Below are 17,918 nucleotides of genomic sequence, written 5' to 3'. Positions count from 1 at the left end.
TTCTGCATTGTGCAGACCATAATAAAGCAAGTAGCAATGTTGGATCAGGCTGTGGTTTTAGTGGATTCCTCTGAGGAAAGAGGATGTCCCTCCTCTGCAACTCCCCATCCACCAAATTGTTGTCCACAAATCAGGGCACCAATCTGTCATGCCCAGGGCACAAGTCTGCAACCGCGTAGGGCACCTCCAAACTACCAATGCTTGACTAGGGTAAAAATTGGCCTTTTACATATGGTGCCAGCACCAGGAAAGCTGGTATATCCTGGAACAATGTGGCAATAGTGAGTACTTACAGCTACAATGATTGGGAAAATCCAGCTAACATCAGATGAGAGGGATACCATAAGGCAGCAGTGAATGATGAATGAGGTGGGATTGGGAATACCACATTAGAAAACTCACCAGACCTCACAGAGCGAAGCCCTTTATGAAACATCAACTAAAAATTTAGCTGAAATATAGAAAGATTCAGCCCAGTTTTGATAGTTCTCTGAAAAGGCCCATATGCAGAAATGGCAGTGGTATTTACAGGGGAGCATTTGTTAACAGGAAAGGTACAGGAAGTGAGACCACACAACTTAACAAAATGAGGAATTCATTCTCATATATTTTGCTAATATCTCGGCTCCCTCTCAGACTAAATAAAAACTGTTAAATTATTTGTAGGAAACAAATTTAAATATTTGAACAGGCACCTCAACTCTAATGGTGACCTAGGGCTGTGATTTCTTTTGATGATATGTTCATTTTCCACCCATTTTGGAAATGGGGATATGTTGCCCTAAGTCCATGCCATAATGTCACAAATGGGACTTCTGAGTTACTTCAACAAAGAACAAAGAAGAACAAAGAAAATTGCAGCACAGGAACAGGCCCTTCGGCCCTCCAAGCCGGCGCCGATTGAGATCCTCTGTCTAAACCTGTCATCTATTTTCTAAAGGTCTGTGTCCATTTGCTCCCCGCCCATCCATGTACCTGTCCACATATCTTAAAAGACGCTAACGTGTGTGCATCTACCACCTCCGCCGGCAACGCGTTCCAGGCACCCACCACCCTCTGTGTAAAGAACTTTCCACGCATATCTCCCTTAAACTTTCCTCCTCTCACTTTGAACTCCAAACCCCTAGTAACTGAGTCCCCCACTCTGGGAAAAAGCTACTTGCTATCCACCTTGTCTATACCCCTCATGATTTTGTAGACCTCAATCAGGTCCCCCCTCAATCTCCGTCTTTCTAATGAAAATAATCCTAATCTACTCAACCTCTCTTCATAGCTAGCACCCTCCATACCAGGCAACATCCTGGTGAACCTCCTCTGCACCTTCTCCAAAGCATCCACATCCTTTTGGTAATGTGGTGACCAGAACTGTACGCAGTGCTTTAAATGTGGCCGAACCAAAGTCTTATACAACTGTAACATGACCTGCCAACTCTTGTACTCTATACCCCGTCCAATGAAGGAAAGCATGCTATATGCGCCTATAGAAAATTTTGTATCCCATAATAGTTTATGATTTGTGACACCGTGTTCTTGGAAATTTTTTGTGTGAAGCTGTTGGATCAAAACTATCTTTTTTCTGAATCCAGTTGCTGATGCAGATGAGGTAAATTCAAAACACCAATCGTCCATTTAAATTCCAGAAATGCTTCCAGTGCATAACTTCCAGTGGACCCAGATGGCAGGAAAATAACTGCACCTCTAACATTTTTCAGCCTTGATTTAGAATCACTTCAGCAATATATATCAAAACATGAAACCAGCTCCCAATGTGAAACGATGGGGATCAAACTGATCTTAAAAAGAAAGTGTGAAATTTAACTTCATTTTTTGACTTTATAAAAGTAATGGTTATGTAATCCTTTCACAAATGAGAAGAATAATAATCTTGGAAACCTGTAGGACCAAAAGAACAGGGAGAAGTCATTTAATTTCTCAATCAAATCCAACCATTCAATGAGGTCCTGCTTGAACTGAGATTTAACACCAGACATCTGCCCTTGCCTTATTTTCCCTATTACCTTCACTATCTAAAAGCAATGAATCAGAGTTCTCAAAATCAACCTTTATCTAGGATTACTCGCTATTTGCGCACGTGTTATTTTTAATTGACTGGAAGATCTAATTTTTAATTTGTGCTAAAGTGCGCAATGATATACACGTAATTTTTCAGTTTCGATTTAATGCTTTTCTTCCTGTCTTAAATCTTTGCCTCCTTACTTGTTTCTATGAGTGGCTAAGTTCAATGCATAAAATAGCAGGCAAACAAAAGAGCCCGATTCAAAGCAGATTGACCACCCCCAAATGCCACTCCTAAACTTTGTTGAAATCTGATTGAATTAGAAAGATTAAACTGAGAAAAGTCAATTAATACCAGAAAAAGGAAATCAGAGAAAGGGAATCAAAACAAACAATCCAGCATTTTCACTCACTGTTTGCCATGGTTTGTAGTGGTCAATATGCTGTCCCTGGCCCTCTGTCTTTCTCCTTCACGCCTACTTTTGTGTGCAAGTTTTTTTTTTAATTTTCACAGCGTAATAACTGACGCACAGTAACGGTCTGCATAAATTTACCACTTTGTTTAAACTCCACATCACAATGCAGGTACAGAATGTATGCCATTAAAGGTGTACTGTCTTTTTAGACAGGTCTGAAATTCATACTCACAAATACCCAAGGAAATTATTACATTTTCTTCCAGTGTAATTATACTGTAATTTCTTTATACATTGTCATAATGATTAAAATGACAAATATTAATTTTGTTGTTACCAAAACGACAAATTTGCCACACTTGTTCAGTGAAAAACAGTACCACCTTAAGTACAGACACCACTTCCTGTTCCATGAGCTACTTTAAGAAAAACATACCACAGCATACCACATGAAACATTTGCAACCATGGTACACAAATTTAACAGTATTTCCATTGTAGGTGCCTATAAAAAGATTAAGGAGGCTTCTTTTCCAAAATGTCTCTCGGGAACCAATTTTTATCTGATTAGAACACAATTGCCAAAAGATAACAATTTGTAACTTATTATAGCATGAGGATTCTGGAATAACATCAGCAGATTGTTGGCTTGAGGTTAAAAAATTGAATTCAGTTTGGTTCAGATCTGTTGTAGCCTAATCTCTTGCCTGGTATTATAGGAATAATCAAGAAAATATTAAACCCATGTAAGTATTTAGCCCTGAAATAGGAGTACAGATGTCCAAACTTATATCTTCATGAAAAAAGGCAAAAAATTCTGCTAGCTGGTCAACTTGAAAGTTAAAGTCATCTCCATTGAACCCATATCCTTGAATGTCAGTTGTACTAACATTGAACATCTTTTTAAACAGGTTAGCATTGAAATAACCTAGTAAAAGACACTGAGCTTTCATACAGTGCTTTAATGAGCTTTAATGAGCTTTATTTCGAAATAAAGGCCATGAATGTGATTGGGTGTTACTACACAATAGATGTTATTCAGGTGTAGTTCTAACATTTGAATAAAGTCAGTCATGTAGAAACAGATATGAAAATCATCCCACAAGTTCTTTCAGTCGCTGCTTGTAAGAATTAGGAACCCAGAACATTGCACTGTTTTGTTTAATTCACCTGTGGGATGGGGGTATTGCTGGCTGAGCCAGCATTTATTGTCCTTTCCTAATTACCACTGAGAGGGTGGTGCTGAGCTACTTTCTTGAACTGCTGCAGTCCACATACAATATGAACAGCTTTGGAGATTCACCTGCATCCTTGACAATAGGTATGAGTTCATTTATTTGGCAAATGCAAATCCCTGCAGTCAGGAGATATTTGCTTACCTTCATGTGATTATTCTGCCATTTAGTCCAGAGAGAGGGTTCTTCTCATAATGGGCAGCATTGGTTATGACTCTCCACAAGTGCAAAATGGTCTTGGACTGAGGCCAAGTGGTAGAGATTACCTATGTAGAGCCCTGGCCTGTCTTGGATGTGCATAGTAAAGGTAATGGCAGTCCAAAGACTGACATCCAATAGTCAGCAGTTTGTCACAAGGAATGTGCCGTGAAGCATTCTGTGCTTGCCATTCCTTAATCCATACAGAACATGGCAATATCACATTCCTGTTCACCAGAATCTCCTTTCTACAAAGTTCTGAACTCAAGCACACATTCCCTGATGAATGTTTTGCCAGTGCTCTGGACAATTTGCCCTCCAATCTCCGGAAGAGATTTGTTATTTAGCAACATCGGAAAGTAACTAACCTAGCTGCTATGACCTGGAGGAGTGGGGAGGAGTTATATAGTCGAGCGCGCATGATCCCCTGCTGAGTTGCCAGGAACGTTTTAATGTTGACGTTTTCTGTGGTTTCTAAGTAACCAACTGTGAAGAGGCCAGTTCAACAATATAGTATTTAATTGAAGCTTCTTTCTTGAGATTTTAGCAATTTGAAATTAATACCAAAGCCTACCTGGGCATTTGGAAAATCTTTCATGAAATGGAAGGGAGATTGAGTGACATTTAAGATCAGGATCAAGTTTTCCCATACCATTGAAAGTCTGGAAATGGCAAAGTGGCAATATCCAGGAATTCAACATCAGATCAGCATCTCAGAGATAATGCACAATCTTCAAGCTTTCCCTGAAAAACACCACTCAAAGTTACAAGTAAACATCCTTGAATCCATTGGATAAGTAATTGTTGAAGTTGTTAAGGGAATAAAATTAAGCTGCTTCAATCCTGAATCCTGTATTTCCCAGCAACTGGCCGTGGTACCAAGGGTGCGATGGGAAGTGGTTCCTCAATTAAGCTGGCAAGGTGGGAAGGTTTTCATCATTTACACTTACAGCTTCATTAAAAATGGCAATAAATTCTGCTGGTTGGCCAACTTAGAAGTTAAAGTCACCCCCACTGAAACTGTATCCTTGAATATCAGTGCACTAACATTGAACATCTTTTTAAACAGGTTAACTTTGAAAAGGCCAAGAAAAAGACAGCTCCTCAGTCCTGACATTTGAAAATCTGTTGTTCAAAGGACTTTTTCCGCACATAGGTATCACTGGTGGATATGGGATTGATAACTTTCTTTGGATAGCACTTCACTAGTGCGGCACTTCACGTATCCATTCCACTTCCACTGACGTAAAAGAGCAAAGGCAACAGCCACCATGACCAGCAACTTGAGCAGCAACAGGACTAACTTCATCAGCAATTCCAGCAAGATTAAATTCAACCATATGTCCCTCCACCAGACAGTTGAAATGGATGGAGAGACTCAGCACCAAGGATATGAGAGCCACAAACCAGAGTCTACAGGAAGAGGATCAGCTCTCTCAACACGGCTGAGCACTGGTGCCTGAGGATGCTCAGGATTTCATAGCAGCTCATTGCTGACATATGCAGCCTCCTTCCTCCGAGTGGAGCAGGTGGACACACTTCGTCAAAGACGGCCTATGTGTCTGACCCTGGAGGACCTCCCTCGGGATCTCTGCCTTTTGCTAAGTCATGTGCTCTCTTCTCCTGCAAAGAGAAATGTCAAAAGGTGATAGTGTTGGTAATCCTTAACGTATGAAGGGGAGGGAGGACAATATTTGTGATGGGTGCTGGTGAGGTCAATAGGCAGATGATGACAGTTGACTGCTCAAAAGGGGTTGTCAGATGCCTACAGAGAGACAAATAAGTAAAGTGGCAATGTTTGTGTGTTTTTATTTCTGAAGTATGCTGTGCTGGAGAATGCTGAGCAAATCGGTCGTGAGACTGAAAGTATGCATCACCCTGAAGTTTTGCATTCTACCAATGTGCTATCTGCAATATGGAAGGATCTCATTCCTGCTGCTTACTTCCTGAACCTCCTGCAATGGAGAAGGTTATGAAGAAAAGGAGATGGATGAAGTTACAAAAATTAGAATACCAAACACATCACTGCTCTGGACGATACCTTATCTGATCAGTTCAATTAGTCATCCACAGTGGGCCAAAGTAATTATCAGGCCCTCAGAATCCCCTGTATGCCACCCACAAAAGAGAGTTTCATGTACTCTCAAAGGTCCTGGATGGACTTGGAAATCCTACTTTATCGAAAACCCAAATTAGAAGGTCAACTCACCTTCTGAGGAGAGAGGACATAATTGCAAAAGTTTATCTCAATGGCAAGGATCAGGTTTTTTGGGCTCTTGTACAATTCAGGTTTAGCTCAGCATTCTTTTTGCTTCATCTAGTAGCAGAAAAACATGCTTGATGAGTATAAAGGTCTCAAATCTTCTCAATGTAGTAGTGAATGTGTGTGTAACTAAATGTGTGAGTGAATGGATCAGTGTATAAATGGATATGGGGATAGGGTGGCAGTCGATGAGAATGGTAAGGTTGGTTGGATTGGATCAGGAAGGTAAGTTGGTTTGTGTCGGGAGATATTACCAGGTTGAAAGCTAGCCAAACTAATTGGGTTGTGGAGAAGTTTAGGAGGAGGTGTGAGCGTGAGGTGCTGTAGACAGAGTGCCATGAGGTAGTCAGGTGGTGGCTGCCATATGTGACAGAGTGTGGAAACATCAGAGGCTGTGAACTTATCTGTCATTTTCGAGCCCATCAAGCCAGAGGGGAAGCAAGCCATTCGCAAACATGACACACTGCATGTAAGAAGTAAGAAGGGAGTTAAAGTTATTTAATTTCACCGTACAACTTTAAAGTCTCTGCCTTTCAATTTCCATTTGTTCGAAGCGCTGTTATGCCATTTAAGCCCTTAGCCTTGTTTCCTGTGATTTGAACTGCCTCCATGGATTGAGCGCCTTTATCTCATTAATATATTTATTCCCTTTTTAAAACAGTCTGCAAGCGTCAAGTGCAAGATCCGCAGTGAAGATCCCCCCTTTCCTCTCCTACTCCCTTTAATTTTGGACTCTGTACTCTTACAAGAGGGAATGACTGACCTAAGAGTGTGAGTAAGCCATAGTGCATCTAATGCAGTGCAGTATGGGTGAATATCAGCCAGAGACATTACTAGGTCCAGCAGCATATATTTGAAAACAACATTTGTTGCCCACCCCTAATTCCCCTTGAACTAAATGGTATGATAGCCCATTACAGAGGGCAGTTAAGAGCCACCCGTATTACTGTGCATCTGGGGTCAGGCGAAAATGACAGATTTTCTGGCTTGCAAACCAGATGAATTTTTACAAATAATTATTGATTTATGGTCATCACTACTATGATCAGCTTTCAATTCCAGATTTTATTAAATTAATTTAAATTCCACTGCTGATCTCCCCAAAAACATTTACCCACATTACAACACTAACGATATTCCAAAAACACTTTGAGTTATAAAGTACTTGGGCGATCCTGATATGGTACAATATAATAACATAGAACATGAACAGTCAGCACAAGTACAGGTCCTTCAGCCTACCATGTCTGTGCTGTCCATGATGCCATTCTTAACTAATTTCATCTGCCTGCACATAGTCCATAACTCTGCATTACTTCACTGTCCATCTGGCTGTCTAAATACCTCTTAAACGTTGCTATTGTATCTGCTCCTACCACTGCCCCTGGCAGCACCATCCAGGTACCTACCACCTTCTGTGTAAAGAAAGTGCCTCTCACATTTCGTCTAAACATTCCCCCACTCACCTTTAACCTACGTCCACTAGTATTTGGCATTTCCACCCTGGGAAAAAGCCTCCGGCTATCCACCCTACCAATGCTTCTCATAATTTTATATACTTCTATCGGATTGCCCCTCAGCCTTTGACACAGTAGTGAAAACATTTCAAGCTTGTCCAACATCTCCTTTTTGCTAATACACTCCAATCTATGCAACATCGTGGTAAACCAATTTTGCAACTTTTCCAAAGCTTCCACACCCTTCCTATTGGGAACCATAACTGCGCACAATATTCCAAATGTGGCCTCACTGAAGTTTTATACATTTACAATACAATTTGACTACTTTTATACTCATTGCCCCGACTGATGAAGGCAGCATACCATTTGCATTCTTTACCATCTTATTCACTTGTGATGCCACTTCCAGGGAGCTGTGGACTTGCACCTCAGATGCCTCTGTATATTAACTCAGATAATAGGAACTGCCCATACTGGGGCCTGAGACAACAAGGTGTAAAGTTGGATGAACACGGCAGGCCAGGTAGCATCAGAGGAGGAGGAAAGCTGATGCTACAGGTCTGATGTTTCAGAAAGAAGAAAGGTCCAGAACCGAAACGTCAGCTTTCCTGCTCCTCTGATGCTGCTTGGCCTGCTGTGTTCATCCAGCTCTACACCTTATTACCTCTGTGTATCAATGCTCCTAAGGGTCCTGCAATTTGCTGCATGCTTTACTTTCATTTGACCTGCCAAAATGCATTGACTCACACATGTCCTGTTTGAACTCTACCTGTCATTTCTCCATCCAACTTTCCAAATGATCTAAATCTTCCTATATCCTTTGACAAGCTTTCTCACTACCCACAACTCCACCAATTTTAGCACATAAAGGCAAGATTTGTTTTTTAAAAACATGCTGTTGCAAAGACCTGTAATCCAAATTTTTGAAAAAAAAGTTGTGAGGACTCATACAAATATATCATCTACTTTTAAACAATGCTTACTTTGCTGAGGCACCAGTATAGCAGTAATAATGGCACATTGGAGCTGAGAGCTCATGTAGAAAATGTAGTCTAGAGATGGAGAGGCTACATGAGAGAATTGAAGTAGACCCAAGCACAACAGCTATTGCCCTCTCTCTCTTGCTTTGCAACTCCTCTCAGCAGTGGGTGAGTTGAACATCCACAGAAAATGATACTTACCACTTGCGAAGGTTTGCTGGTGACACCCACTAAAATCCATTCCGGCATCTGAAGAAAGGGTCAAACAGCCAACTACAACTGTTCAAGGAAGACGTCTCACAGCCAATGATTAGCATAAGCAAAATTAATTTCAGAATTGGAACATTATTTGGGATACTCTGTGACATAGAAACATAGAAAATTGAAGCAGGAGTAGGCCATTCAGCCCGTGGAGCTTCTGCAATGTTCATTATCATCATTGTTGATCATCCATCTCAACCCTGTTCCTGTTTTCTCCCCATCTCCCTTTAATCTTTTTAGCCCTAAGAAATATATCTATTTCCTTTCTGAAAACATTCACGAATTTGGTCTCAACTGCTTTCTGTAGCAGAGAATTTCACAGCTAACTACTCTCTGGGTGAAGAAATTTCTCCTCATCTCATCATTCATTCCATTTCACAAGACTTTAACTATTATTTGACCAATGTACTTTAAAATCAACAGACAGCAGAGTTTTAATTTCCGTTGTTTCTCTGAATTTTGTGTGCAGTTTCATAAAAGGTTACATATATTTATTTGCAAAATACAAACTGTTTGTCATTAATCTTTGTGTCTTTGTTAGAGTAGGTTTGGTTTTGATGGTAACCCAGTTATTTGCTGTTGATTGAAGAATCCTGGTTGACTTATTCCTAATATGGAGCTCATGTAGAAAATGTAGTCTGGAGATCCTTCCAAATCCTTCCAAATCCAGCAGAGATTCACCTGCACTTCATTTAATTTCATCTACTGTGTCCATTGTTCCTGACAGGGTCTCCTCTATAGCGGGGAGATTAAACTCAGACTCAGGGGCCAGTTTACCAAATATCTGCACTCTGCACGCACCAACCAACCTGATCTTCTTTTGACCATTCAGTTTAACTCCCCCATCCACTCCCCTGATGACATATCCATCCTTGGCCTCCTCTACTATCAGAGTGAGGCCAAATGTAAACTGATGGAATAACACCTGATATTTCACCTTGGGAATTTACAGAACAATGGCCTGATTTTTTACTTCACCAGTTTCAAAATCTCTCTTCCCCCAGCCTGTTCATCTTCTGGCTCACCTATCCACACTACCCTTCCCACTGACCCACACAATAACCTCCTACTTGCATCTACCCTATCTCCATCTCACCTCCCCTCCCTCTATTTATTTCTGGGCTCCGCTCCCCCTCCCCAGTCCTGATGAAGGGTTTTGGCCCAAAACGTAGACTTTCCTGCTCCTTGGATGCTGCCACATCTACTGTGCTTTTCCAGCTCCACCTTTATTGCTTATTCGGCTGTGTGGCCACTTATCTGGGAAAGTGGGCCGTCTAGTTCTTTGCTGAGGTCACCTTCCAACACTTATTGATGCTGAGACAATAAAATGTGAGGCTGGATGAACACAGCAGGCCCAGCAGCATCTCAGGAGCACTAAAGCTGACGTTTCGGGCCTAGACCCTTCATCCTGAAGGGTCTAGGCCCGAAACGTCAGCTTTTGTGCTCCTGAGATGCTGCTGGGCCTGCTGTGTTCATCCAGCCTCACATTTTATTGTCTTGGAGTCTCCAGCATCTGCAGTTCCCATTATCACTTATTGATGCTGTCTGTCTTTTCCTGTTTGCTCCATCATGAGAGACCTTTGTATGATGAAATTCTGTTGTGTATTTTCCAAAGCACTGAGTGGCTCCAGCCAGTTGGCATCTTTGTGTAGTGTATGATGCATCTGTGAATGGTGAGTTGGGAGATAGACATCTCCTGCATTGCCTGTAACAACTGAACCAAGTAAAAGTTCGAGTTAAGAACAACTTTGATCACAAATGGTACTACCACCTGTCATCAGCAAGTGACTTCCGCGTTTGGTTACAGAAGTTTGCACTAATCTGGTTTTTGCCTGTATTCATGTACCACAATCATCCTTCCAATCTACTGATGCATGCAGGGGGCAGAGAATTACCCAGAGCTATATTGTCCAGAAATGAAATGGACAATCCCTGACTATACCAAAGAGGGCTAAATTTCAAAGTGTGATGATATTGTGGCAACTTGGAGCATACCTGTATGTTGCCACCAGCACATTTACAATATTCTTTCGGTAAATTGAGTGAGTTAAATAATTTACAGGAATTCAGTGGTTTAGAAAGAAAACAACATGAGATGTATTTAAATAGGATTGTTATAGGCGTGTTGGCATGAGTCAGAACTTTTGCCAGTCAGTTGAGTTAATCATGTTCCAGTTAATCTCCAACCGCAGAAGAGAGGTGTATCTTGTGCTCAGCCAGTAAGCGTTAACAGCTAACCAACAGATAGAGATTTGCAGTAAAGTACAATCTGTCTGTTCCCATGTTCCCAAAGGGCATCACCATATGGTAAGTGGGGGCAAATCCTTTCTTTGTTTCCCTCCTCCCAATTAAAGGACAGCAACACAGTGAACTGAGATGGGTGTATACTTGGGAATTTAGCTTTGGGTAATTCAGCTGCAAGTTCCCCTTACCCTTTCAGAACTGGAGGCAGAGCCGATGGTTGGGAAAAGAGAAATGTTTTTAAAAGAGCGTAATTTCAACCCAGTGTCTATGTTAATGACTCACAGAAACTTTACAACAACTCCCAGAAGATATTCCCCTGGGAGAAAATATGTTGACACAGATCCAAGAGGAATCTTGTAGTCACATTTAGCTTCTCATCGGTTATTTATAACATTCATCTGGAGACAATTCTCCAAGTAAAATAAGGATTGGAAAATATTTTGTACAATTTTGAGATTATTTTAGTATTTAAATGAAGTGTAATTTCTGAATGATTTGTGTTGGCTTCAAATAGTAATTCATGCATGTCCATGTGAGTAATCAGAAAAATAGGAGCATGTGTAGGCACAAGGGACCCAGGTTCAATTCCAGCCTCAGGCAACTGTCTATGAGGAGTTTGCACATTCTCCCCATGTTTGCGTGGGTTTCCTCCCGGTGGTCTGGTTTCCTCCCACAGTCCACAGATGCGCAGGTTAGGTGAGTCAGCCATGTGAAATATAGGGTTATAGGGATAAGGTCTGGGTGGGATACTGCTCGGAAGATTGGCTTGGACTCGATGGGCCAAATAGCCGACTTCCACACTGTAGGTGTTCTATGATTTAGTAAGGAGGCCATTCACCCCTTCGAGCCTGATCCACCATTCAATATGATCATGGTGGATCATCAAACAAGTCCGCTGATCCCACTTTCTACCAATACCATTTGATCCCTTGAAACCTAAATTTACATTAGATCTTGACGTTTTGGAGTAGGTTTGAGCTTTCTTCAGTGCAGGTCTGTCTTCTAAGCCTATAAATACTGATGTTGTGATCCTCAACGGGAAATGCCCTGGCATGACCCCAGCCAGATGCCAGCTTGGCGATGCTTGCAGCTCACATCAATACCAACTTTCCATGGTTTCCTCCGGGTGCTTCGGTTTCCTCCCACGGTCAAAAGATGTGCAGGCTGGATGAATTGGCCATGCTCAATTGCCCATAGTGTTCAGGGAAGTGTAGGTTAGGTGGGTTATATGGGGATGGGTCTGGGTGGGATGCGCTGAGGTCAGTGTGGGCTTGTTGGGTTGAAGAGCATGTTTCCACACTGTAAGGATTCTATGATCTATGATTTATACAACATTTCCAGTGAATCATGAAATGGCTTAAGTATGGACTCACACATGGAAATCCTTCACTAAATCAATGGCAGTTAGGGATCAAATTCATTATTTTTTGTACGAGAGAGTTCATCTCCAATAAAATAAATAACATATAAACCCTTTTCGCTGGATTAGAACAGCTGTGCATAATCAACGTACCTCCTATATGAAATGCTATTCAAGTTGATAAAGGATCTCCCAGGTTGAAAATGTTGCTGGTACAGAGTACTATTATGGATGTTACACATGATCCTCAGGTGCCTTTTTTTCCTATGTGGAAACCTACACAAAAGATCCTGATACAAGTTCCATTTGCTTTCCGACTGGGATGTGAATGAAATATAACAGTTGCGCACTACTTTCACACACCTTTCCACAACAAGCATTTGGGCACCGACAGATATCATTATGGTTATACTACCATATACACAGTTTTTTGTACATGATCCTGTTCTCTTTCTTCCTTGCCAAGATTCATGGCTCGATTTTTGTTTTATTTGTTCACGAGATATCGGTGTCACTGGCTGGGCCAAAATCTATTTCCCCTGGTGAAGGTGGTGGTGAGCTGTTTTCTTGACACTGTGTGGTCTTTGGCACTCTTCAGGAATGAGTAGGATTTCTTTGATCGCTTGTCTGAAAGATGGCAGCTTTGACTAGGCAGAATTTTTTTGAGATAAGCATTTCGGCATGTGTTGATATCTTGGAATGCTAGTGTGCAAATGGTGCTTTAAGAAAATTCTTTGTTGCACAGTAAATGGAAGTTAGGATCTGCAATGATTTACTACAGGGTTTATCCCTCCTCTGGTTTGTTTCACGTGACTGAAATCTGAGCTTTCAGCAGTGCCTATAATTTCCTTAATAGATGTTTGTACACCATCTACACACAGAGACAACTTGCCTGATCTTGAATTCATATTTTTGACTCCTGGTAATGTTGAACATGATTGCAACTATGGGTGCTAGAATTATGGCCAACAACAAAACAGTTTATCTTAATTTTGTTTGTGTTTAATCTTACACAGTATGCCCTTCTGTATGAATGGTAGTGGTGGGGTTATAACGGAGGAATTCATATTTTACTTTGCTAAACTTTAGATTTTCCTTTAAAGATTTTATTGCAGTGATTGCATTTTAAACAATGGCAGCTAGACTGTGGAAAATCTGTTTCCCACAGCTTGAATGTTTTCAGTCATCAGAGTGGCAGCCCATCGCCTAATTTGAAATTGTTTGGACTCGATTTCAATTTAATATCCCTTCAACATTTCAAATGCATCTAGATCTGGACATTATACATGCTTTGGCCAACAAATGGCAAGTACCATTCATACAACAGAAGAAATACTTACCATTATTCCTTAGCATTCAATGGTTTTGCAACAAATGCATGGAGATCTTGCAAGAATCTGGGGAAGAACAGTAATCCAATCAGTAGCAACTAATCTGTCTGACAGTATCCAGCAAGTTCATACCTGAATACAAAAGCTAATGTAAATAGTCTATTTGCTGATGGTGTCATGGGGGCAACTACACAGAGAGGTGGCCTGTGCAGGATATGGCCAGCTATCTGATCTTGTGGTTTCACTCCCTTTCCATTCATTAGGCAGTTTGCTAGATGATTAAGTATCAGCCTTTCTCCTTCAATTTAATTCAAAGGAATGAAGTACAAGAGTTGGGATCGCATGTTATAGTTGTACAAGACATTGGCAAACCACATTTGGAGTACTGCATAAAACGCTGGTGGCCCTGCTGTAGGAAGGATGCTATTAAACTGGAGAGGGTTCAGAAAAGATTGACAAGGTTGTTACTGGGGCTGCAGGATTTGAGTTATAGGGAGAGGCTGAATAGGCTGGAGCACTTTTTCCCCTGGAGCATAGGAGGCCGGGAAGATGACTTTATCGAGGTTTATAAGATCATGAGGGGCATGGATAGCCACGGTCTGTTCCCCTGGGTAGGAGAGTTCAAAACTAGAGGGCATAGGTTTAAGATGAGAAGAGAAAGATTAAAATTGATCCTGAGGAGCAACTTTTTTAAACAGATGGTGGTGCAGGTATGGAACAAGATACCAGAGAAAATGGTAGAGATGAGTGCGATTACAACATTGAAAAAAATGTTTGGACAAGTACATGGATTGGAAAAAATCTAGAGGGATATGGGCCAAATGCAGGCAAATGGGACTAGTTTAGTTCAGGAAACCTGCTCGGCATGGACGAGTTGGGCTGAAGGGTGCGTTTCTGATATGTATACCTCTACGACTATGACTCATCATCGCCATCCATGTCTGCCACTCCCACACACACGGGAATGTTGCTGACAGCCAGTGAATGTGCCAGTATTGAAACCAAATCTGCAGTCATTGTGGTGGCCCTTGAGGGCTTGGATCTGTGACTCACAACCAGAGGACCACATGGGGCCTCTTGAGGCAGTGTGGTACTGACTTCATACGAACCAATTGGCCAGGAAATGAGGTCACACCCAAGAGGAATACAAAGTGGGAGGAGAACTAAGGTAAGAGCACATGGGATTATGAGAGTGTGGAGGAACATGTTGATTGAGAAACGGTCATACTTGGCAGGAATGAGGTCAGACACAGGTAGCAGCAGCAGCATCAAGAGCGATTGGGGGCACAGAATACAGCCTGCTCTCTCTGCATCCCTGATTCTTTTCTGGCACATTGAAGTAAACAGCCAGTTAACTTGACGTTTGCTTTCTTTCATTGTGAAAGTGACGGTCATGACCTTGAGGGCATTCTCTGCTGTTTCTTTCCAGGGGCATGTTCTGGGTGATGAACACATTCTGCTCAGTTTAACAACTGATGTGCAGAAACTCCTGAACTGACACCCTGTGCATTCTTGCAGTTGATATTTCCCTCTTTAAAAAATGTCCCAGAAAGCAGGCTCAAAGCACTTCAACTAAACCAGAAGCTTCAAACACTGTATTCTCATGAGTTCTTGCTGTGCGCTTTTCTTTCTCAACTGACAATCTCTTCACCTCCTACAAATATTTAATTCCACATTAGTTTAATTCACATTGGCTGCACAGTACCATTTCAGACTTTTATAGAGTCATATTTCCTTTCATTTAGGCAAATAGGGATAATCAAGAGATAAACTTACATGACAACAAAATGCGAGGCTGGATGAACACAGCAGGCCAAGCAGCATCTCAGGAGCACAAAAGCTGACGTTTCGGGCCTAGACCCTTCATCAGAGAATCTCTCAACATGTTTCAGGGGACTGATGACAAATGCATCTTATTTCAACACATTGGAGTTTTGTAATTATTGCAGCAAGTGCTCTCTATTTGTTCAAAATTGTTAATTCCTATTCAAGGGCAATGTTTGGTGTGATGGTGTTGCACAAGTTATTTTGGATGTTGGGCTGGTATTTACTTGCACTTTAAGAGAGGAAATGACCAAATCGATCACTATATTCTGTCTGAGCACTGCACCTTTGATACACATGCTTGTGGACAAACATTACATATGAATATAGTAATGTTAAGTACAGTGTTTATCATAGTTTCTGTATGTTATGCGGGTTTTTGCTATGCAATGCATCCTCTTCAAATCTCAGTTGACCCGTGATCTTTCAAAGATATTCTTTGAACAGGTCTTCAATAGTCATTGGGTGATAGTGAATGGAATCACTAGTGCTGTATATGCATCAAAAACCATTAATTCTTGAATGAGTGCAGTAAACACCAGTACCAGTGGTGATGTCACAGGGATTTGGTCAGAATAAAAAAATTTGGAGGAGGCAGACCGTGAGCTAGTGTGGCCCTCACAGTCTTTGTAGTAATGTAGATCAGATTCATGTCATCTGTAAATTGTTGCAATAATGCAATACATTTCATATCACTTACTTTTTAAAGATTCATTAATTTGATTTGGGAGCCACTGGCTGGACCAGCTGTTATAACACAGCTCTCGCTGTCTTTGAGAAGGTGAACTGCCTTCTTGAACCACTGATGTCCATTTTGTGTACTTAGACTCACAATGCTGTTAGGGAAGGAGTTCCAGATATTTAACCCAGTGACACAGAAGGAATGCTGATATATTTTCAAGTCATCATGGTTCCCCTGTCCTTAGAAATAGTATTAGAACAGATTAATTGTCTCATGTACAGGAGTACAGTGAAAAGTTTACAACGTCACCCCACACAGCACCATATTAGATACAAAGTATCTTGGTACAAATCTAAGGTACAAAGTAGAGAGATGAAAAAAAAGTTACATTACCTTATAGTTATTTATAGCAATAGTTAGAAAAGTAAGAACAAAAGTTAAAAACATAAACATTTCAGTCTTTCTTTAAAAGGGCCAGATCAAAAAGGGTCTAGGCCCGAAACGTCAGCTTTTGTGCCCCTGAGATGCTGCTTGGCCTGCTGTGTTCATCCAGCCTCGCATTTTGTTGTCTTGGAATTCTCCAGCATCTGCAGTTCCCATTATCTCAGATAAACTTACATGTTGCCTTAGCTTTCAGAGCTATAGCCCAGTGAAGGTGGTTCTGCACCCATAGCAAACAGAGCTCTTTAGATATGCAGAGAATCCGCATCTGACTATGAGGCATACTACATGCTCTCTTCCCCAAGGATTTCCCAGCAAACCCATGCTGTCAGGGCAGAACTTCTACAAATGAGAAAAGGCTTTCATCCCTGAGGACTATTCTTACTGTTAAGGGTGACTGCATACATTAAGCAGTAATCAGATATATAACATGTATGTCATATATAATTCTCAATGGAGTGCTGTAGCCAGGTGGTAAAGAAGGGCTCCAATCTTGTGATTCCAGCAGGTCTACAATTTTATTATTTCACCCAGTTTCACAAAGCTGCAACATCCCAGAGGTAGAGTCATGACGTCAACCAGGGCTGAGCTCTCAAGCAACACTAATTGCTGCACATATGCAAGATGTACAGCTAACAGGGACACAGTCAACAGGTCATGTCACTGCATGCTCTAAATGTGTGTGGGTTGGAAATGAAAAAGAATTAATAAAACTCATGTATCATTTTAATCATTATTTTTCTTTTAAATGCTTTTCTGTATTGGTGTGAAATTGTTTCCAGTGTAAATATTGAAGTGGACTGCGTTAAGTCTCACTTTGGGAGTCCAGGACTGATTTCCATCTGATGAATGGATTTCATGAGATCCAAGCTTTCAGCTCTCATATATTTGACATATTATCGGGAAACTAAGAACAAAAAAGGCACAATCTAAATAGAATCAGAGGTAATGGGAACTGCAGATGCTGGAGAATCCAAGATAATAAAATGTGAGGCTGGATGAACACAGCAGGCCAAGCAGCATCTCAGGAGCACAAAAGCTGACGTTTCGGGCCTAGACCGAAGGGTCTAGGCCCGAAACGTCAGCTTTTGTGCTCCTGAGATGCTGCTTTGCCTGCTGTGTTCATCCAGCCTCACATTTTATTATTTTACAATCTAAATAGAACTCTCTTTCTGACTTTGGTAATTACAATGGCCCAAGGCTTTAAA

General features: G+C 41.2%; 1 protein-coding gene across 3 annotated transcripts in view; it reads right to left on the bottom strand.

Moving 5' to 3' along the window:
* The window catches only part of LOC125461521 (protein-glutamine gamma-glutamyltransferase 2-like), a 50,238-nt gene extending 36,407 nt beyond the window's left edge, over positions 1 to 13,831 (bottom strand). Inside the window, exon 1 of one of the 3 annotated variants that reach the window (XM_059652832.1) lies at positions 13,773 to 13,831. In XM_059652832.1, coding sequence (XP_059508815.1) covers positions 13,773 to 13,788 — 16 coding nt within the window. In that variant the 5' untranslated portion in view covers positions 13,789 to 13,831. Of the gene's footprint in view, positions 1 to 2,429; positions 2,576 to 3,810; positions 4,212 to 13,772 lie in introns of those variants that run through there. The other 2 variants (XM_048550405.2, XM_048550404.2) reach the window with 2 other exon arrangements.
* Positions 13,832 to 17,918: the final 4,087 nt, after the last annotated feature.

Source organism: Stegostoma tigrinum, chromosome 19 (assembly GCF_030684315.1).
Source record: "Stegostoma tigrinum isolate sSteTig4 chromosome 19, sSteTig4.hap1, whole genome shotgun sequence".
Taxonomy (NCBI): domain Eukaryota; kingdom Metazoa; phylum Chordata; class Chondrichthyes; order Orectolobiformes; family Stegostomatidae; genus Stegostoma; species Stegostoma tigrinum.
Note: the sequence above shows the minus strand (reverse complement) of the source record. Positions and strands in the feature narration are given on the sequence as shown.